At 25.7% G+C, this 22,085-nt stretch overlaps 2 protein-coding genes and 1 non-coding gene across 4 annotated transcripts in view; 1 reads left to right on the top strand and 2 right to left on the bottom strand.

Annotated features, from left to right (window-relative positions):
- Window positions 1–1,182: 1,182 nt before the first annotated feature.
- Trnae-uuc (transfer RNA glutamic acid (anticodon UUC)) lies at window positions 1,183–1,254 on the bottom strand. The gene has a single exon. It is a non-coding gene; the product is annotated as a tRNA-Glu (tRNA).
- Window positions 1,255–3,855: 2,601 nt separating this feature from the next.
- LOC126900393 (putative uncharacterized protein DDB_G0282133) lies at window positions 3,856–16,736 on the top strand. 2 transcript variants are annotated; one of them, XM_050676069.1, is made up of 4 exons: window positions 3,856–4,612; window positions 4,729–5,056; window positions 6,662–6,820; window positions 10,816–16,736. In XM_050676069.1, exons 3-4 carry the CDS (start codon window positions 6,669–6,671, stop codon window positions 16,124–16,126), a joined length of 5,463 nt encoding a protein of 1,820 aa, XP_050532026.1. In that variant the 5' UTR covers window positions 3,856–4,612; window positions 4,729–5,056; window positions 6,662–6,668; the 3' UTR covers window positions 16,127–16,736. The 2 variants fall into 2 exon arrangements, with proteins under 2 accessions (XP_050532026.1, XP_050532025.1); XM_050676068.1 differs by having other exon boundaries at window positions 4,693–5,056.
- Window positions 16,737–17,073: 337 nt separating this feature from the next.
- The window catches only part of LOC126902024 (gustatory and odorant receptor 22-like), a gene marked incomplete at its 5' end in the record, with an annotated part of 9,814 nt that continues 4,802 nt past the window's right edge, over window positions 17,074–22,085 (bottom strand). The window contains one exon of the mRNA XM_050679048.1: window positions 17,074–17,196. Coding sequence (XP_050535005.1) covers window positions 17,131–17,196 — 66 coding nt within the window. The remainder of the gene's footprint in view (window positions 17,197–22,085) is intronic.

Genomic DNA, 22,085 nt, shown 5'->3' with positions numbered 1-22,085 from the left:
ATTTAAGTAAGTCTATTTCCTTATTATGATCAATATCACTTTTAGCATTTGAAGAAAGACAATTCAGTGTGGTTTGGGAGAGCTCCTCATTTTTTAGAAACTATAGTCCCCTCTCCAAGTTTTTTCCACTTTAACCATTGCATTTATATGTACACATTATATTATATTATATAGTATATCAACTATAATATTTTTAATTAATCAGTGCATTAACTCGTTACATTTTTAATTCGAATGACGTGTTAACTTTCAATTAATTTAGTATAGTAGTAATAAAATAACGTTAAAGGTGTATTATTGGGTTTTATTAAAAACACCCTTGATTTTTTCCAAACTTGTTTTAAACAAGTTTTGAAAAAAATTTATTATAGGCATCCAAATTTAAAAATGTTATAAGTATTTATTTTTGAGAAAAATTTTATTTTGTATATTTATAATCAATGTAAAAAAACAAATTGATTTAACAAAACCGTGTGGGAGAAAAACTACCTTTATGCCTTATTTTTTTGTAAATGCCTAAAAAAGTGAAAAAAATCACTTTGAAATTTTGAACTAGCTTAAACAGTCTTTTTTATCATCGGACGAATTTTTTTAGTATTTTTAAAAGTATTTTGTTTAAAAAGATTAATTTAGTAAATAAATTATTTACTAATAATATTTTATACAAAATACTCGATTTGACCAATCATTGTTTACACCATAAACCAACTCAAAATAAAATTATAATATAATTATAAATAACTTTTTTAATAAGATTAAAACTTGTTGTTCAAATTTCAAACAAAAATTTAAAGAAGTACGAGTCTGTTTCTATACATTTTTAATGATTTTGAATGTTAATAGAATTAAAATATTTATATTGTAGAACAACTCTAACTCGTGAGTTTTAATAAATACAATCAAAAAGTTCAGAAAAATTATATTTCATTTATTATTAAAAACATCATTTTAGGCATTATTTGAAATTAATACTAAACATTTTAATCTTCAAGAACAATGAATATTATAATAAACAAATTAAGTACGAATTAAATTTAAATAATTCGTGATATTATAGAAATAAACAATTTTTTATAATTATACTGGATTTTAAGAGTTTGTCAATATAGAATTAGACTAAAATAGTTATAATTTATCGAAAGGGGTTGATAAAAAATTTCAATGAAACAAGCAAAAAAATTTTTCCGGTACCGGGAATCGAACCCGAGCCTCCTGGGTGAAAGCCAGGTATCCTAGCCACTAGACCATACCGGATTGACAAAATATTGTTAAAAAAAACTTCCTTATGTTATGTAAATATATTAATCTTTATAATATTTTAAAGATTAAAAACAATATTAATTTTGTAATTATTTTAATATTTATTTGAGATTATCTCATGTAGAGTATAAGAATTATCCTAGAGATAATGTATAACGTTCTAATAATACATTTATATAACAATACATAGTTTTAAAATTTTAATGAAATATGACCTTTGACGGTTTGAATCATGTTTTGGTCCACGGCATATATATACTAGTAGCCCCCACAACAGATTTAGAAATTTGTATTATAGATAGGGAAAGTTTCCTGATAAATTTCAGATTTTAGGTTAAGATTCAGACTTTAGGCAACTTCTCACTTTCACACTAAAAAATGTGGAAGAATTGGGACCCCATAGACTTTGTAAAGGTTGTTCGGAGTTTTTGGGTATTTGGCTTGCAATGCTAGAAAAAATTTCACCCGTATCAATATATAACCAGTCTAGGGAATTACTTTTTCTTTTGTTCATCAATTCAATTTTTTGAGAAAAATTTTACTTTTTTGGCAAAAATTGACCCCTAATGTTATAACCTTTCTAAATTAATTTTGGTAGTAATTATATATAAGCATCTCCTGGTCCATTTTAATTAATTACTTAAAAAATAGCTATTTTGAAATTTTGTTAAAAAAAATTTTTATGGCACTTATATATTTTTGTATTATTAATGAAAAATAATAAAAATTATGCTTTTAACGTAGTCTGAAAAGGCAATAAAAATTATAAAAAAAAAATTTAACAAAAGATAAATAATTTGATACGAAGATTGTATCAAAAGTAATATGATACCGTACACTTTTGTTTCAGATCCCGATAGACTTTCATATAAGTCGGTATCTGATGTGCAGCTAAAGCAAACACGGTACTGTGTCAAAAATTATAAGTGTCGTAAGTTAGATCTGAGACACCTAAATAACAAATTTTTCTTTAACCAGTTAAATATAAAAATATATGTATTCGGTCATTTTCCCTGAAATATGCAGGATAAATTTATTATATTTTGAATCTACATATTATATAATGCATAAAATTTTAATCAAAATTATTCTAGTCATGTTTTTTAAGAATATTGCAAGGTTTAAAAAAGATGTTTTTTTTCTGTTATATTTGGGTAACAATATTTGTTAAGATAAATTAAAAAAGAAAAATTCCCCTTCTTAACTTTGCATTTAAATTATAGAACGGAAAAATTATATACTTCCCTAGAATTAAGGAAGCTAAAACCTTCTTACTCCGCTCCTGATGATGTCTTATTTTAATAACATTTTACATAACAATATAACAAATATTGGTATTAAAATATCTAACGTTTACGTTTTATGCATTTTCAGCTTTCAACATATACATTAAACGTTAAACACGAAAAAAACTATTAAAACATGTTTTTTTAGATTTCTTTAAATCTCTAGTTATGGAGTAAGGAAAATTTTTTTATGATATATTGTAAAAGAGGAGAAATGGGCTTTCATTAAAGGTTGTCATTTATTGTTCAAGCAGAAAGTTGATCATGCATTTTAACATTATATTAATATATATTTATACACCTTATATTTTTCTTAATTTACCAAGGATGTTAAATTAGGTAGATAGTTTTCTAGTCAAATTATACCTAACAATTTTTAATAATATCATTTAATGACCAACTTGTACATAATATTGTTTAAAAATTGTATATATATTTATATAAATAAGTATACTATTCAAAATAATTTTTGTATTTAGCCAAACATTTTTTTTTTATAAATTTAAAATAATTTTTTAAACTAATTTATATTTTACAAAACATCATAAATAATCATAAAAATATTTATTATAATAAATATATATTAAATATTTGTTTTTATGTCTCCAAGTGAATTAGACGAACTAATAATAAATTGGGAGCCTTAGTCATCTTATTTCCATGTATACCTACTTCTATAAATAAATGATTAGTTTAATTAAATTTATTAATTAAATATTGTGTTAGTATAAAATTATATTTTAGTTAAATATGTTTACCTAAAAATAAGTATACGGGTCAGACCTTTATGTTATAAATAGTGATGGGCATTATCGAGATATATAATCGAGATATTCTGATTTTTTAAATAATATTGATTATTCTATAATCGAGTGATTATTTCTAATGATTTCTCGTTTATTATAAAAACAATGATTTCTTGATCTTGAAATGTATATAATCGAATAAAAGTTATTTCGAATGATGTCCATGAAACGATGAAACGAGAGAATACTATTTTTAAGTTTTTATTTAGCATAAATTATAGTAGAATTATTATTAAATTGTTGACTTCGAGTCTTATTTTCAACTTGTTCAATCGCTACTCATGGCAACATCTTATCTGTCACATTTTTGGGAAGTATGTGACGATTAGAACAAAGTTTTGTCCTGAACTGGCTAAACTACTGAGTTCTGATTCTCTCACTAGTTGTGAATTTATGAAAAATCAATTAGGTGTGGAATTAGGTGTTTTAATTATGATGGTCAAGCCGGCTATTGCTACCTTATCTTATGTTTTTATTTTTAAATTTGTTATCGGTTTTTTTAAAATATAGGTAATAATTATTAAATAAAAAAAATAACAACTTGTCTTTTATTTAAAGCACTTATTAATAATGCATTATTAATATATTATTGTTATTATTATTCCTAAATTATAGTTTAATATATTAATTATAAATAAACACCAACAAATAAAAAAAGCAAAATTAAATTAATAATTATTTACTATAGGTATATTTATTCATATTTCGTATAATTTTTCGATTCTCTCGATAAATAATAATAGTTGATTATTCTTATCATACGAGCAGACGATTTTAACTTCGAGTGATTTTTCGAGAGATTCACTCGATTATGAAAATGTCTCGATTACTAATCATTCGATTATCGAAATCATTTGATTATGCCCATCACTAGTTATAAATGATCGTCTGTTTGCTATGGAATGGTTCCTAATATCTGTTGTAAACGAATGTTTTCTATTGTTCTAAACGGTCGTCCGTTCGATATTTCATACGTTCCGATCGCAAATGAACGTGTTCATGAACCTATACAAAATAAAATCTAAACATATATGCTCGAGAACGAACTATTTATAAAAATAGACGCCCTGTTCATTTAATGGAAAATTCGTTATAATAGAATAAATAAATATTGTTGTGTTAGTTAATTTTGAATATTTTTCCATTACTATATAGAATTTTCTAGAAAACTAATATTTATTGGTTTAATGACTGGTGATATTAAAATATAAACTATTAAAGTAATTAAGTGATGAAAATCTCTTAACTGTTCATTTACTGGTAAAGTCACTCTATTCTTAAATATATTATATTATTTAATATTTTTTGTTAATTTTAACACTTTTTTTTTGTTCATATAGATAAAATGTTACTTTTTATTTATTTGTGTATTTAAGCAGATCTCAATGAATTCAATGAAATGTCTGTTAAGTTTTTAGCGTTATGAAAATTATCTAGCAATTCATTTTGTTTATAAACAAAATTCAGAAAAAAACCGTTGAGATCGTTTTAAAACATGCAATGAAAATGAATGTTTATAAATTTTATTGACATCGTCAGAGACAGCATTGCCTTGCCAATAAAACCGTTTAGTCATAAGTGAAATTTCAATCCAATGTGACATTATGATCTTAGAGTGACAATTGATTTATGTAGTAAAATTGTAGAAAGGAGGTTAAAACTAGTAAAATTGTTGTGTTTGGATATAACCTACATTTTTTTCGGGTAAGAGAATTTTTTAATTTTTTAATATTTTGATAATAATTTATCATTGATGTAAAAAAAATTAACCGAGTAAAATTTTATAATATACAATTTATATCTTTAATGTAACAATTGTTTAATCTTAAATCTCCTTTCAGAAATAAAATCTTTATTTTATATTTAAAAGGATAATCTCTCTCAGAAATTAAAAAAAAAGTTCATTAAAATGATAAAAGTTTGCATATTTATTTAATATTGAATAGTTATTACTAGGGTTATCGTTAATAAATTTAAATTTTAAACGGTTTAGAACTTTTTTTAAGGAATTATTTAGTTATTTCAAAAATATTTTTTTGAAAATTATATTACTTATTTTTTACTTGTCAACCGCAGTATAAGGGCGGTATCTTTACGTTCTGTCTTGAATTTGATACGCCAATATTAAAGTCATATTTTTAAAATGAAATTATACATATGATGGAAAAGCTAAGCAAAGTAAGTGGTATTTCATCGTTTGGATTATGGCAATAATAAATATCGTTAAATTAACCATAAATTTAATTATTATAAATCTTATTTGGATTTTAAATACATTTTTAAGAAAGGAAAAAAACATATTATGATAGAATTGTGATTAAACTTAATAATATTAAATATTTATAAAATCAATAAAATTAAAAAATTAAACTAAGTATAAAAAGTTTGATTAAAACTTAATATATGTTGAGAATAAATTGGAGTGTACTTGAAATATTAGACATGAAATATATAAATTGATTTATAAGATTTTTATCATAGAGATTCCATAAAGTGTGTTGTATGAAGCCTTTTATGAGAAATATAGTTCATTATTTTCGTAATAATTCTATATTCCTGATATTTTTTTTTCTTATATTCATAATTAATAAAATAATTATAATTTAAGTATGACATGTAGTTCAACAATATATTATTTTCTTTTCATATTTGCTTACATTTAAAAAAAATAACTTCCTAGGTTCATTAACATTATTATATTGTTATATTGACAGCTTAAGCAGTAGATGTACACACAATTGTTTCTTGGCCTTGAATTATGCTTTAACGTAATATTATTTGACATTAGGGACAAAAACTTTAGTTATTCAACATTTTTAATATAACAGTTCATTTACACTTTAAACGTGTCGTCGTATCCACACATTTACTAAATTGAATTAATTTAACATAGTGATAATTTAATTTTTTTTAAAAACATAAATTTTCAATTTTATAACAAAGGTTTCCGTTTCCTGTTGAAATTTGTTAAAAAAAATTTCAATAGAGACAATACATTTTATAAGCTTTATACTACGTGTATTAAAATTGTCATTGGTAATTACATTCCATATAAAAGCTAGTATTTAACTGCAAAATAAAATAAATTCAATTCAATTTTTATTTAATATTAGTTTAATTTTTCGAAAAAGGTTCTTTTGTAAAGCAATGTAAAAAATTTACAATTAGAATGTATATTTTTTATTCGAATATTTTTGACATAAATGAATTAAATCTATGATATAATAATTAATTGTAAGTGTTATTTTTTTAATATTCTTTTTGTAAACATGTAATTTACTTAATAAATTTGATGTCTATTTTTTAAAGTGCTACAATGGACACCGTTAAATTTGTTTTGGGTTTTATTCTCAGTATTCTTATTACTGGAGCAGATTTAAACTCAGAATTGAAAAATAATATGAATATGAACCCTGAAGACTTAGACACTCATAAACCAAAAATATCATTGATAAACCCTAAAAAACAGTAAGTTGAATTAAAAATATAAATTTTCACAAGAAATTGTGTGTATATTCAAAATATTTGAATATTCTATAATTATATAGAAAAATTAATACATTAGTCAAATTCAATTTAAATAATAGGTTTTCTATATCGTATTAACATAAAAGTGGTGTTAATTAGAAAAATATATTTTAATACTTTCCCTACTACTAATTCGGTTATATTTTTTAATGGAAATATATAACTATACAGTTAAAATAAAATTTATTTTAATAAAGAAAATTTAATTCTATTATATTTTATCATTGAAATCTTCATTCTGAAAATACGTTCTTCAAAATTTAAGGTATATATAATTTTTAGCTTCGATGAGAAGCTGAGAAGGTATTAATTTTACTATGACGTGTTTCTTTTTATGTCTGTTACCACTTTTTCTCAGCTCTCACCGAATCGATTTCTTTCAACGATACGTCAAAAGATCACAAATCGTATGTAGTTGAAAACATTACCCTCAAAAATTGAAAAACTTTCCGTCGTCCCCTGTAAATGGTGAAAGTCTCCCAAAAATTATGATTTTAAGAGGGGTTGAAGACTAAAAATTGCTTAAAGAAAGTAGAACCTTTTGAACTAAATTTTTGAAAGTGTTCCGGAAATACTGATCCTTTTTATATATCTTAAATTAAAGTTTATGTAATATACTTTAATATTAATAAAAAAAATTTCGGACTTTTTAATAGTGAAAACAGACATCAAAGTAAATAAAAAAAAACCCTTCATAGAGGGGTCGCGACACAGTGGTGATGTGACATATTTGGATCAAGTATAATGATATCTGACAGTGATTAAAATCACTATCATAAAAAACGCTTCGATGCAAATCTTTAGTGTTTAATTTTAAAAAATTGGTGAATTATTCCAAAAGGTACATGATCTGCTATTTCCTTATTTATATCCTGATTAAGATAAAGTATATCGAATGAAACAGGGATATAAATATTATTTCTCGTAAAAAAGTTGTATTGATCCATACACTTTTCAATAAGTTATATCATTATAAAGTTAAAAATGTAAAAAATAAAATCGAGAAATTTCACGCAATAATAGCATTTGGTAGCTATTTTCACCGTGAAGACAAAATAAAGTCCGAATATTATTTTTTGCATAATAAAGTATATTACATTAGCTTTAATTTAAGATATATATAAAAGTGTCAGACTTTCCGGAACACTTTCAAAATTTAAGTTGAAAAAGTCAATTTTTTGTGAAAAAGTTGTCATTTTGAATCCCCCCCTGAAGGTAGGTAAAAAGTCAGATTTATAAAAAAAATATACTAAATAATAGGTAAAGACATCATGCATCTATAAAAAAAAGAATTATATTGATCCATACATCTTTCAAAAAGTTATAGTATTATAAAGTTAAAAATATAAAAAAGAATTTTTTTACAAAAATCGTATTTTTTATTATTAACTTTGATGTTTGTTTTTACCATGAAGATAAAATAAAGGCCGAAATTTTTTTTTACCATAATAAAGTATATTACATTAGCTTTAATTTAAAATATTTATAAAAGTGTCAGACTTTCCGGAACATTTTCAAAAGTTAAGTTGAAAAAGTTCTACTTTCTACATGCATTTTTTAAATTTGAACTCCCCTCGTATATAGGGAAATGGTCCGATTTAAAAAAACAGTATGTCGAATGAAAGATGTATATAAATACTACTTCTCATGAAAAAATTGTATTGATCCATACATTTTTCAAAAAGTTATAGCATAATAAAGTTAAAAATGGAAAATACAAAATCGAAAATTTTCACACAAAAATAGCATTCAGTAACCATTTTTACCGTGAAGATAAGATAAAGTCCGAAATTTTTTTTTTTCATGATAAAGTATATTACAGTAGCTTTAATTTAATATTTATATATATATAAGTGTCAGACTTTCCGGAACATTTTCAAAAATTAAGTTGAAAAAGTTATTTTTTGTAAAAAAGTTACTATTTTAAATCTGCCTGTGGGCAGATAAAGGGTCAAATTTACATGAAAAAATATACCAAATGATAGGCAAAGACATTAGGCATCTATAAAAAAAAAAATTGTATTGATATGTCTATTTTTGAAAAAGTTACGGCAGTTTTTAGTAAAAAAAATTGAAAAAATTTCGAAAATTAGCGATTTTTAAATTTGTAATGTTTTTGGAGATTTCCCTCATTCACGGAGAACGAGGGAAATTTTTTCAATGTTTGAGGGTAATGTCTTCAACAAGATACGATTTGTGATCTTTTGACGTATCGTTGAAAGTAATCGGTTCGGTGAGAGCTGAGAAAAAGTGATAACAAACACAAAAAAAAACACGTCATAATAAAATTAATACCTTATCTCCAGATTATCATCGAAGTGTTTTTTATGGTAGTGATTTTAATCACTGTCAGATATCATCTATACTGGACCCAACTATATCACGTCCTTACTGTGCCACGACCCCACTCTGCTGGTTTATATTTATTTCGAGAAATCCATATTTATAATATTGATAAATATTTTAAGAATTTTTTAAATAAAAATTTTAGTATACGAAAAATATTCATATACTATTATAGATATTTCAATGAAAGTGGCGTGCAAAAAAAATGATCTTTGTAGTAAGATTATGGGTCTTAGGCATAATGCCAATAATGTCTAATGAATATGGTCATATCACCTATAATGTACTTTTTTGATTTGGACTTATTTGGTAAGTGGGTTCGGTTAAAATTTTATATAATTTTAATATAGTATTCTGACATTAAATAAATTATTACACTATAAACGTAATATCTTGAAAATACATAATCATAGGCTCAATCTAGGGGTTCAATGATTAGCCTCCCTAATTATGTCACAGATCCTCATAAAACAAAAAATTATTAAAATTAAATATTAGTTTATACAAAAAAAAATTAAGGAGGGGGTAAAAAGTAACATTTCTCAAATATTTGGTCCAATATGCACAGGATGATTAAAATATTCTATATATTTTGATTTTAAACTATGGTAATAATATTAATATTAATAGCAGTTTTTAAATATTTTTGTAAACAAACGAAAAGAAGATCGAGTTCTTTTTTTAATCGAACTGGATCTGAAATGAGTTCCTATTTTAGGAAGTGAACGAAGAAAAAAACGAATTTCGTTTAAAAGTAATTTTCCCAGCACTGATCATTATAATTACAAAGTTCAAAAATTTCCATTTGTTATTTAATAAAAAAAAATCTTGTTGTTCAAAATGATTTTTTTTATCGTTCCTCACAGCATATTAACGAGTATTGTACCAATTTCGATACGAAATATCCATTCCTTACAAAATTTCCTTGTCAATCTTCCAATAATTGAGAACACTTTTAACAAGGGGAACAAGCCAAACAAGAAACTTGGTGAATAATGTGAATTTTTTGATCTTGGATCGTATCTTTCGTGGAATGGAAATATCTCTTAACTTCCTCAAACTATCAATTATTAGAAATGATATACATTATATATATTATTGTAAATTATTTGTAATTTCTCTTATGGGGCTCTTTAAATCAAAATATTTGAGAGTAAATTTAAAAAAATCATCTATGCCCCTGAACAACCTATTCGGGACGAAATTGGAAGTATACCCGTTAATATTCTGTGATAGATGATAAAAAACTTAAATTTTTTATTAAAAAAATACATACATTTCATTGGAGGTTATTTTGTAAATTGATTATATAAAATAGTCTTTTTTGAACAGCAAAAGGTAATTTTGTATTTTATATTTATAATTGTTAAAATTAAAATAAATTTATTCTTTTAAGAATAATTAAATATTGAAGTAATTCCATATCATTTCTAAACCTTTTGTATATAACAAATTTTATAAATTGTATCTTGTTCACTATTTTTGTGCGAAAATATACAAGATACATTTATACTAGTTTATTTTATAATTACTTATATGTACTAATGAGTTTTATTAAACATTTAATATAGTTTTTTTTATACTGTTAGGAATCATAAAGAAACTGAAAATATTTTTTCTGAGTCTAAAGAATATGAAACATTAAAAAAGTCAAAAAATCATGTCATTTTTCCCGTGGTAAAACGTTTAGAAGATATAAAAATTTTTAAGCCTCAACACAAACGTGTTACAAGACACACTAATAATAATATTCACGAAGAATTATCAGATAATTCTGATCCTCACATAGAAATAGTTTTAGATTTATTACCCACACAAGATGAAAAAAATAGCTATTATGAAGATAGTCAATATTATGATGACTATAAAGAAAAAAATTTTAACGGTCTTGTTGAAGATAAAAACTTAAACATAGAAATTGAAACTAATTCTAAACCCGTGACAAGGTCCCGCAGTGAATCGCAAGAGCGAAAGCGTTGTGTTAAAAAATGTGATGACAATATTGATACAAAGTTAAAATTACAAAGTAGGTTAATACCACAAGAAAGTACTATCAAAACTGTTGAGAATAAAGAAAAAAAAATAATGGAATGTGATAATTGCAAGATTTTACAAAACATCGAACAACCATATAACAGCGAAAATAATATTGAATTAAAAAATGACAAAGATAAAAAAATTGATAATGTTTTATACAACATTATTGAAGAATTACGTAATTCCAAGCAATTAGTGACCTCAAAAAATCAAAGAAAATTATTAAAATTAAAAAACCCATCTTCTCAAGATCAAATTACTAAAAACGATCCGAACAGCTCCTCGGAAGAAGCTATGACACTAAAGTTTGAAAAAGCCAAGAAGAAAAATGTAATAGATGTGTTAGATTCAGATCCAGAAAATACATATATCAATAGAAAGTTAGCGGGGAAATACATTTCAGAAAAAAACGTAAATGTCAGTAAAAAGTCGAATATACAGCAGAATAATAATGAAGAATTTAATAATCTTTTAAAAAAACAAAAAAGTCCTGGATTTTCGAGAGAAAGTAATATATTACCAGTCCAAGAAATTTATAACAATGAAAACTTATCTAGCCCCTCTTTTGATGATCAATATCATGAGAATGACCAAAATTCAATAGAAAATAATAGATTTTTACAAAACCGTTACTATAAAAATATTTTAAGTTCAACGTCGATTAAAAATGTAACAGAAATAGAAAGTGACACATACATATCTCCAAAACAACAATTGATAAACGCTACAAAAAATAAATCTAAAATAATCAATAATAATGGCATTATATCAAATCAATCAAGTCGTATATCTAAAAATAATTATAATGATGAATATCCATTATTTGTATCAAATAGAAGAACACCTATTTTACCTGATGAATTGTTTGCGTATGATTATAAAAATCCAAGCTCAGAAGTGGACGACTTTCCAGCGAATTCCCATTCTAATGACGAAAATGGTCAAAGTGAACAATATTTTGTTAGAAATGTAAATGATCAAGTTTCAAATTATAAAAAAAATTTAGAAAATGGTAAAAATGTATATGTCAATGTTATTAAAAGAAAATCGCCTGACTTATTAGATAATTACAATAATAATAAATATGATGAATATATTAAACCTACAACATGGGATAAAATGTCAGTGAACAAAAAGAATAACGAATATGAACCAGTTAAGCTTCTCAAAGAATTTATGTCATTAGTTAATGATAACGGATCGAATGAAAAATATTTAAAAAAAAAAGAATTTAATAAATTATTGAAAAACAAAAATAAAATTTCAAGTTATAATAAGTCAAAAAAAAATGATACGCCATCAGATTTAACAACAAATTATTTATTTTTATCTGAACGAAACAAAATGTTAGGAGATAGTAATATGTTAGATTATAATAATAATGAGGAAGATCAAACGAATGCAGCTCCGATAGAGACTAGAATAAATAAAGAGAAATCTTTCATTCCTTTCAAGGCAAACCCTTTATTAAAAATAAAATCAAAAGAACGTATCGTAACAAATAGCAATACTAATTTGAAGAAACCATCGATCGTTGATTTATTTGTGCCCAAACAAGAAAAAAATTTTTCTCACACAAAAACAACACAATCATCTAAGCAACCTCAATTACTAAGTGAGACCTCTGAAACTGTAAATAACTCTCAAAATCTAAAAAACATTATTTCTCAGTTTAAACGTCAATTAAAAAAAAATAAAAATGGTAGTACATCTAATGAAAACCCATCAGTTTTACAACACGTCGAAACAGTAAAAATCAGTAATAATAAATCGAATAAATCACCTCAAGAGTTTTCTGAAGATTCTTCAATTTTAAAAAATAACAAAATACTAAGTCCAGATTCAGAAACACAAGTTTCATTAGCGTCAAATACTGATGTAGAAGATACAAATTCTGAATCAAACATAACTATGACAACAGAAAAATACCTTATCCAAAAAAAAAAGAAAGATATGCAATCTAAGAAATCTTGGCGAAATATTTGGTCAACTACGCCTTCTTCTGTATTACAAAAGAAACTTCAAGAGAGCAATGTTAACTTAACATCACATTTTCCACAAAAATCAAAAATTTCTGATATAAAACCTATTTTACAAAACATTCTTAACTTCAAAAAAACCATAAAGAAAGTTGATGAAAATTATAATACATTAACTACTGAAACTCCAATATCATTTAATAAGTTCACTAACAAAGTTTCATCACCATTAATACCAACACCACAAAATGATTTTAAAATACCAAAAAAAACTAATTTTATATTAAAATCTTTATTACCAAATAAACATGATTCTAACATAGATAAAAGTACGGAAGAAGAAATTGGAGTAAATAACGGTTCTATTTTGAGAAAGATATCCAATAAAAATTTAAAATCTATAAACACTCCAAATATAAAGAAAAGTAAGATATCAACATCAACAACTACATCATCTCCATTATCACATGAAGAATCTCGTAGTAATGACAAATTAAAAGTTAAAATATTAGCAAGACCACAACCAAATGTATTAAAAAAATTAAAATCTGATGCATATCCAAATTATTCAAGCGATAAAGAAAACATTACTGTCAAAAAAAATATTCTTACCATAAAAGAACCATTTATAAAAAATAGAAATAATGAAAAAAACAAAACAATAACTAATATTTTACAAAGAAAAAATACTCCCCAGCTATTAAATACACTAAAAGATAATAGTAAAAAAATAGAAAAATCGTCAAAAAATATGAATTTACCATCTAAATCTGATGAATATAATAAAGATATAAATATTAACAAGAAAATAATAACCAAAAACCTTAACATAAATTATTTGGCGAATTATCCACAGGATGTCCGAAAGTCACTCGGAAATCCGATTAAAGAAAACTCAAACAAACAGTCGAATCCTTTAACGAAATCAATTGATAAAAAAAATTCAATGGATAAAATTAGTACGCTAACCAAAAAAACTGAAAGAGATGATTTATTATTTTTGAACAATGGCCAAAAAAATACTAAAAATAAAAATAAATTGATTTTATTACCAAAAACTGTTGAGGATAACGATAGTACAGAAAAATTGTTTTCAAATATGGCCTTATCTAACCTGCATAATGATAATCAACAAACTTTCCAACGTTCGAATGATGACGACAGTATTAATGAATCAGAATTAAAGCATAATATTGATAATGAAGGTAACTTTGAAGAGTCATCTGAAATAATAGATGCAAAAATGTCAAATAATGATGATATCACTGAACAAATGGCAAATGAAAATGATCAAATAGTTTTTTCAGAGTCCATTAATGATGGATCTGAAGATATTAGTTTGTCAGAACCTTTAGATAAAGATGATATAAACGAAAAATCCACTCCAAGAAAACTCGACGATATTAACTCTCAATTTTTAAAAACGCATCCAAGTACTTATTTTGAAAAGAATATGTTGAAGAAAGGTCTTAAGCCAAAATTGGAAGTACCTTATTTAAATGAGCCAAATGTAGAAGATGATCAAACGTTGTATGATGAAGATTATCTAAAGCCAATTAGAATCGATAAACTTTCAGAAAAATTCACGAAAAATATAGAAGAACAACCATTTATTCAACCATTAACTCGGCAATCGTTTTTGGAAAATCAGCGTAACATCGGATCATCAGAAACCATAAGCGACTCAAACTATGATAATTCAGAATATAATTGGCTAAATTTCAATGAGGTCTTAAAACAAAATAATATTGAATCAAATGGTTTACTAAACAATCCTACACCTATTCCTTATATAAGAAGCAAAGGAAATGATAAAGTCCCAAATGACAAAAATGCTTGTGAAAGGAGATTTGAAATATTACCAAAAGTTAAAGTATTTGATGGCGAGTTTAAAATTCCATTAATTAGTCAAAAAGATTGTGATGAAAATAATTCAGAGTACATTTCTGATGTTTTTGTTCCTGTTGAAAAATCAAATGGACAATATTCGGCATTATCACTTAGTAAATTATTAAAAGGCGACTTTCGTTTAATCAACGAATCAAGTGATGATTCAATTAATAAAAATCCAGTACAAAAAAACTTTAATAATTTGAACATGAATGAATTGCTGAGTAGTACTAATTATATAGTTAACAAACAAGCACTTAATTCTATACAACCTATTTTGACTCGAGTTTTACATGATGATAATAAAGAAAGAGATTCAGAAATACCTATTCGTATTATACAGATCATTAATAATGGTTTTTATTTAGGTAAAACAAATAGCACTAAAGAAAATCTATCAAATGAAGAAAATAATAATGAAGATATAATTTATCCAGTTAACTCAGGCATTAACATAGATAGCCCGGAAATTAAAACTTATATTCAAAATTTCCAAAAAGATCCAAATTTAGAAATTTCAAAGAATCAGGCTGATCAGAAAATTGCAGACATTTCTATGAAAGAAACCCCACAAAACATAGTCAAATTTAGAGGGTCTGATGAGAATGCAGAAGATCGGGCAAAGGAAAATATACTCACTGATAAACGATTAGAAGAGTTAAATGTAACACCAGATTACTGTTCAATGTGTCGTGAATCAAAAGAACACGCTAAACATATGCACATGGAATCTGATAATTTAGAAATAGGAAATAAAGGTAACGAGAATAGTTTCCGTAAAATTGAATCAGAAAATAGACAAAACTTATATAATGACTTACCAAGAAATCAAGAAGTAGAAGAAGATTTCAGAGCTAAAGACAATTTTAATAACTACCAGGATCCATATGATAATCCAGAAGTAAGTGAACGAGTAAAAATGCTCACCGATATGATTGTAGCAATAAAAAACATAACAAGCGACCCTATCACAAATTTCAAAGATATTCCTTAAGAACAACAATACTTGTTGACATTAAGTTTTCAATTTCTACTATTTTATATATTTTTATAACAGTTTAAAATAGTTAATAATATTTATTATGGAAATAACATGTTACTAATTAAATTGTAATTTAACTCGTAAACATATTTTATATTTGAAAAGATTGATTTTTGATATGAAGCAGTAAAATTCAATTTTTTATTTAAGACTGTAATACTTACTATGAGTGTATGTATTTTTCTTCTGTAATTATTTTTATATTTAATTTAATATACATATATATTTTTTATTAAAAAATTGTACATGTAATTAAAAATAATAGTTTATTTTAAATTCATTAGGTAAGTTATATTGTGAAACTAATTTTATGAATTTTAATTCTGTAAGCGTTATATTTATATGTATCTAAATCCATAGCCATATTCAGACTTAATGCAAGAGATGTACCAGTAACTCGACTAAGGAAACTTTGAGCATATTCTCCTCCCATCATCACTATATTTTTTTAAATATATGACTTGTATACATCAGAGGTTTATATGCACATAATATTGTACATTCAAGCCCTTCCAAATGTTTTTTTTTTAATAGGATTTAATCCGTGTTAATTTAAATTATAAAAAACTTCTTAACAATTAGATTGAGAAAGATCAAATTTATTTAATTTTAATGTCTATCGGGTAAAGTTATTTGAAATTAATAAATTTTGATTTTTGTTCAAAAAAAAAAAAACGGTTCGGCCGTCATACTAATTTTGAAGAACATATTAACGCCTAGCCTAACGAAATGAATAATTTTTACAAGTCCGAACTGATCGTCATATTTACTAGGTCGGGTCTATCTAAACTGTTCCTGTAGGTTTGAGTTAGGCCCATGTAGAGCTTTAGTAAACACATCTAGATCAAAATAGTAATAATTTAATATTAATTATAATTATTAGTAATAATTTATCAGAAACAAACACGTTTCTTTCTTAATAAATTTAAAAAATAAACACATAAATTATTGAAAGTTCATTGTTCCTTTGGTAGATGGAATTGAAATAAAATAATAAGATAAGTGGTTCCAGCAGCAATTGTCTACAACAAATTAAAAAATAAATTATATAAGAGAGTACTTATTAAATATATGTTTTTTAATTTCAAATAGATTAGTAAAAGAATAATTTAATATGTGGCACTGGATAAAGTGAAGTTTCTAAAAATAGACCTTATATACAAGGGTGTATTTATTGAAAAGAGCTCAAGGAACACGAGATCTCTTTCTCTCTCTTGTGGTGTACACTCTCTATATTAATCTCGTTGTTATCAGTTGCCGACCGGCATTCGACGAGACCGGGTGGTGTTGTGTGTTCTTATATTGTAATGTTATTCTTTTAAGAACTTGTGTATTTAATTTATTATAATTTAAGAGTAAAAGGATCTACAACATGGTGTCAACTGTGAATTAAATCGTCTTAAAACAGTTAATTACGTGCTAAAATGTATGTAATTTAAATAATTGTGGTGTTTTTTTTTAAAAAAAAAACTTGAAAGTGTTATCGTTTAAAAAACAATGGAGTGTAAAATTCCAAATATTTAAGTTTAGATGGAAACTTGGCGGTAAATTGGAGAAGATTTTACCAACAATTTGAAATATTCCTCTTAGCATCAGGCAGTTATGAAAAACCAGATGAGGTTAAAATAGCTATTTTGTTAAATGTTACTGGCGAGAAGTTAGTGGATATTTACAATACATTCACCTTTGACCGGCAAACAAAGAGAACGTATGATAACGTAATAACTTTGTTTAAAAATCATTTCGAACCAAAAAAAAAACATTATATTCGAACGATTTAAATTTTATTCTTGTAACCAAGAACCGGACCAGTCTATTGGTGAATATGTCACAAAATTAAGAACATTGACATCGAGCTGTAAATTCAGTGAATCTGAAAATATGATTAGAGACAAATTGATTATTGGTGTAAATCAGTTGGAAATAAAAGAAAAGCTGTTATACGAATCTGATGTGACATTAGAGAAGGCGATTGATATTGCAAAAAAATGGGTAGTAACCAAAGAACAAATTAATGAAATGTTTAGTGCTACTAGAGAGTTAAACACGCACAATATAGTAAAAAAACACGCTGATTTCTCTAACAGCAAACAAACCACCGAGGGCCAAGATATTCAAAATAAACGGAACGTTCAAACCAAATGTGAATTAACCTATGATTGTTTTAAATGTGGTCGAAATCATAGTCGGAAAAATTGTCCAGCTTTTAACAAAACATGCGCATTTTGTAAAAAAAAAAANTTAACCTATGATTGTTTTAAATGTGGTCGAAATCATAGTCGGAGAAATTGTCCAGCTTTTAACAAAATATGCGCATTTTGTAAACAAAAAAATCATTTCAAAATAGGCTGTAAGCAATATAAAATGAGTCAACGGGAAGAAAAAGAAGAAAAACCAGGTAATGTTGATATTCATGTTTGCGAGACGAATAAAGGCGATGAAGAAAAATATTTTCTGGATTCGGTCTCATGCATGTTAGAAAATGAAACGGAATGGACACAAAGGATAATCATAGAAGGCAAAGAAGTGGCATGCAAATTGGATACGGGTTTACAAGCAAATGTAATGGGAGTCGACACATTACACAATGTTTTGCAAAAGAAGTTGAAACTGGAGAAAACTAATATAAAGTTAGTAGTTTATAATAATAATATATTAAGTCCTTGTGGCATAATAGTTTTGGATAGTATAGTAAATAATTTTAAGTGTAAGATAAAATTTGTGATAGTAGATATTAAATGTCATCCCATACTAGGGTTGATTACATGTAAAAAATTAAATTTAATTAAGAGAATATCTTGTAAAGAAGTCAATGCGGTAAACGAGGTTCATTTTTTTAGTAAACAAGATTTAATTTCAAACTACCCTAAAGTCTTTAACGGGTTGGGAACTTATCCTGGTAGACCGTATTCAATAAAACTAAAAAAAGATGTTAAACCAATATCTTTCCCAGCTCGTCGAGTAGCAAAGAGTCTACTACCAAAACTAAAAAATACAATAGATAATTTCAGTTAAACAAAATGTCATAGTTAAAGTAGATATTCCAACATTGTGGGTTCATAATATAGTGTTAGTTGAAAAACAAAACGGTGACTTAAGTATTTGCTTGGATCCGAAGTATCTAAATGAGAATATAGTAAAAGACTCTTATCCTTTCCTAATCATGAAGAAATTTTATCTGACTTAAAAAATAAAAATTTTTTCACCGTCTTAGATTTGAAAAGCTCTTTTCATCAAATAAAGCTCAATGAAAATCAGCCGACCTTTGTTGTTTTTCAACACCTTTCGGAAGGTATAAATTCATTAGAAGTCCGTTTGGGTTTCAGTATTGTCTGAAGTGTGTCAAAGTAAAAATTCTGAAATTTTTGGGGGTAAAGAAGGTGTAAAAGTATACATAGATGACATATATATAGCTGCCGAAAATGAAAAAAAAACACGATGAAATACATAAAGAGGTTTTAGAAAAAGCTATAAAAGCAGGTATAACACTTAATGAAAAAAAAAATACAGTTCAAACTATCACAGGTAAAAATGTTAGGCTTTATTGTAAGTAAGGCTGGTATTAAAATAGATTCTGATCGTTTAAATGCAATCTCTAGACTAGAGATTCCTAAAAATAAAAAACAAATTATGCGATTTCTAGGTATAGTAAAATATTTCACTAAATTCGTACCAAACATTAGCAAGGTTAGCGCACCATTAAAAGATTTAACAAAAGATAAAGTAGAGTGGGAATGGTCAAATAAACAACAAAACTCATTTAATGAAATTAAAAAATTATTAACGTGTTCACCAATTCTTGCACACTTTAATGATAACAAATTAATCGAAGTACAAACTGATGCATCAAAAGATGGCGTAGGAGCAGTTTTATTGCAAGAGGGTTCAGTTGTAGCTTATGAGTCTAAAAGTTTATCTGAAACACAAAAAAGATACACTCAAATAGAAAAAGAGTTGCTGGCAATAGTCTTTGCCTGTGAAAAATTCCATTATTTTATTTATGGTAGGCCCATCTTATTAAAGCCTTTGGTGTCGATAATAAAAAAAAAATTTAAAAAAGTTTCACCTAGACTACAAAGAATGCTTTTCAAAAATTGTTATGTATAATATACAATTAGAATATTTGCCCGGTTCAAAAATGTTTATTGCGGATGCGCTCAGNGTGCCTGTGAAAAATTCCATTATTTTATTTATGGTAGGCCCATCTTATTAAAGCCTTTGGTGTCGATAATAAAAAAAAATTTTAAAAAAGTTTCACCTAGACTACAAAGAATGCTTTTCAAAAATTGTTATGTATAATATACAATTAGAATATTTGCCCGGTTCAAAAATGTTTATTGCGGATGCGCTCAGTAGAGATTATCTTCATAATGATATTGGTAATAAAAATGTTATCGAGGACGTGTATCATAATATACACAACAAAAAAACTGTTTGTCCGATAAGTACTGAAACTTTAAATAGATTAACAGACGCTATAGATGTTTATAATGAGTATAGAATGATTGTAGAATGTGTAAATAATAATTGGCCCAACAGTAATAGCATACAGAGAGAGATGTCTAGTTTCTACAAAATAAGACAAAATTTGACAGTTGTTAATCGTGTGTTATTCTTTAATAATAAAATAGTCATTCCACGGGCTATGAGAGCATATTTTTTAAATGTTTTACATGAAGGTCATTTTGGTATAAATAAATGTAAATCTAGAGCAAGGGAGTTAATCTACTGGCCTAAAATCAATAATGATATTGAAAAAATTGTAAATAATTGTGAATTATGTGATACATTTAAAAGTAACAATAGTAAATTACCGATGTTAATTCTTGATATTCCGTGCAGGCTATGGCAGAAAATAGGCACAGACATTTTAGAGTATAAATCAAAGTCATCTAGTAGTAACTGATTATTTTTCAAAGTGGTTTGGGCTTACAAAAATTAAAGATAAGTCGGCTTCACAGGTAATAGAAACCTTTATAAACATTTTTTCTATTCATGGTTGCCCGGATGAGATTGTTTCGGACAACATTCCATTTAACAGTCAAGAATTTAAACACTTTTGCACTGAATGGAACATTAAATCAATTTATAGTAGTCCGCATTATCCTAAAAGCAATGGACAGGCAGAAAAAACTGTCAGTACATGTAAAAAATTTTTTAAAAAATCAGAGGAGAAAAAGAGCAATTTAGATATATTTCTGTTGAACTATAGAAACACACCAATAGAGGGTTTGGGGCTATCACCAGCTCAATTGTTGATGTCTCGTAGATTAAAAGATAAGTTACCGGTAGTAAATAATTTATTAGAGCCGTTTAAGTTAAGTTTAAGTCAAATAAAAAATGATCTTTTTAGCAGAAAACAAAAACAAAAAAGTTATCATGATAAAAATAGTAAAAATCTTAAAGAGTTACAAGTTGGGTATAATGTGTTATTTAAGACAGACTATAACATAAAAAAATGCGAGGGAAAGTAGTAGATTTAGCCAGTACTCCGAGGTCTTTTATTGTGGCGGGGGAAGATGGAGTGAGGTACCGTAGGACGTGAGAACTCTTAATACTAAAACAGGGGGTAATATGGGGAAATGAAAACAATTTATCCTATAATAATAAGAGTATTGAAATAAAAAATAATGATGAACCTCGGAAACGCAAACTTTGTCCTCGCGAGAAGCTATGTCGACCTAAACGGTATACATAATATTTTAAATTAATATATGTTTAATTTTATGTGTCATGAAATTTTATATGTTTACATGTTTAATAATTATATATCATAATGATTAACATTTAATATTTTATAATTCTATTTATAATTTTATGTATTTTTAGCTTCGATGCGAAGCTGAGAAGGTTTTTAATTTTACTATGATGTGTTTTTTTTTTTTTTTTTTTTTTTTTTTTTTTTTTTTTT

The sequence above is a fragment of the Daktulosphaira vitifoliae genome, unplaced genomic scaffold, assembly GCF_025091365.1.
Source record: "Daktulosphaira vitifoliae isolate Bord-2020 unplaced genomic scaffold, ASM2509136v1 Scaffold_3, whole genome shotgun sequence".
Classification (NCBI taxonomy): domain Eukaryota; kingdom Metazoa; phylum Arthropoda; class Insecta; order Hemiptera; family Phylloxeridae; genus Daktulosphaira; species Daktulosphaira vitifoliae.
This window is presented reverse-complemented; position numbering and strand designations above follow the sequence as displayed.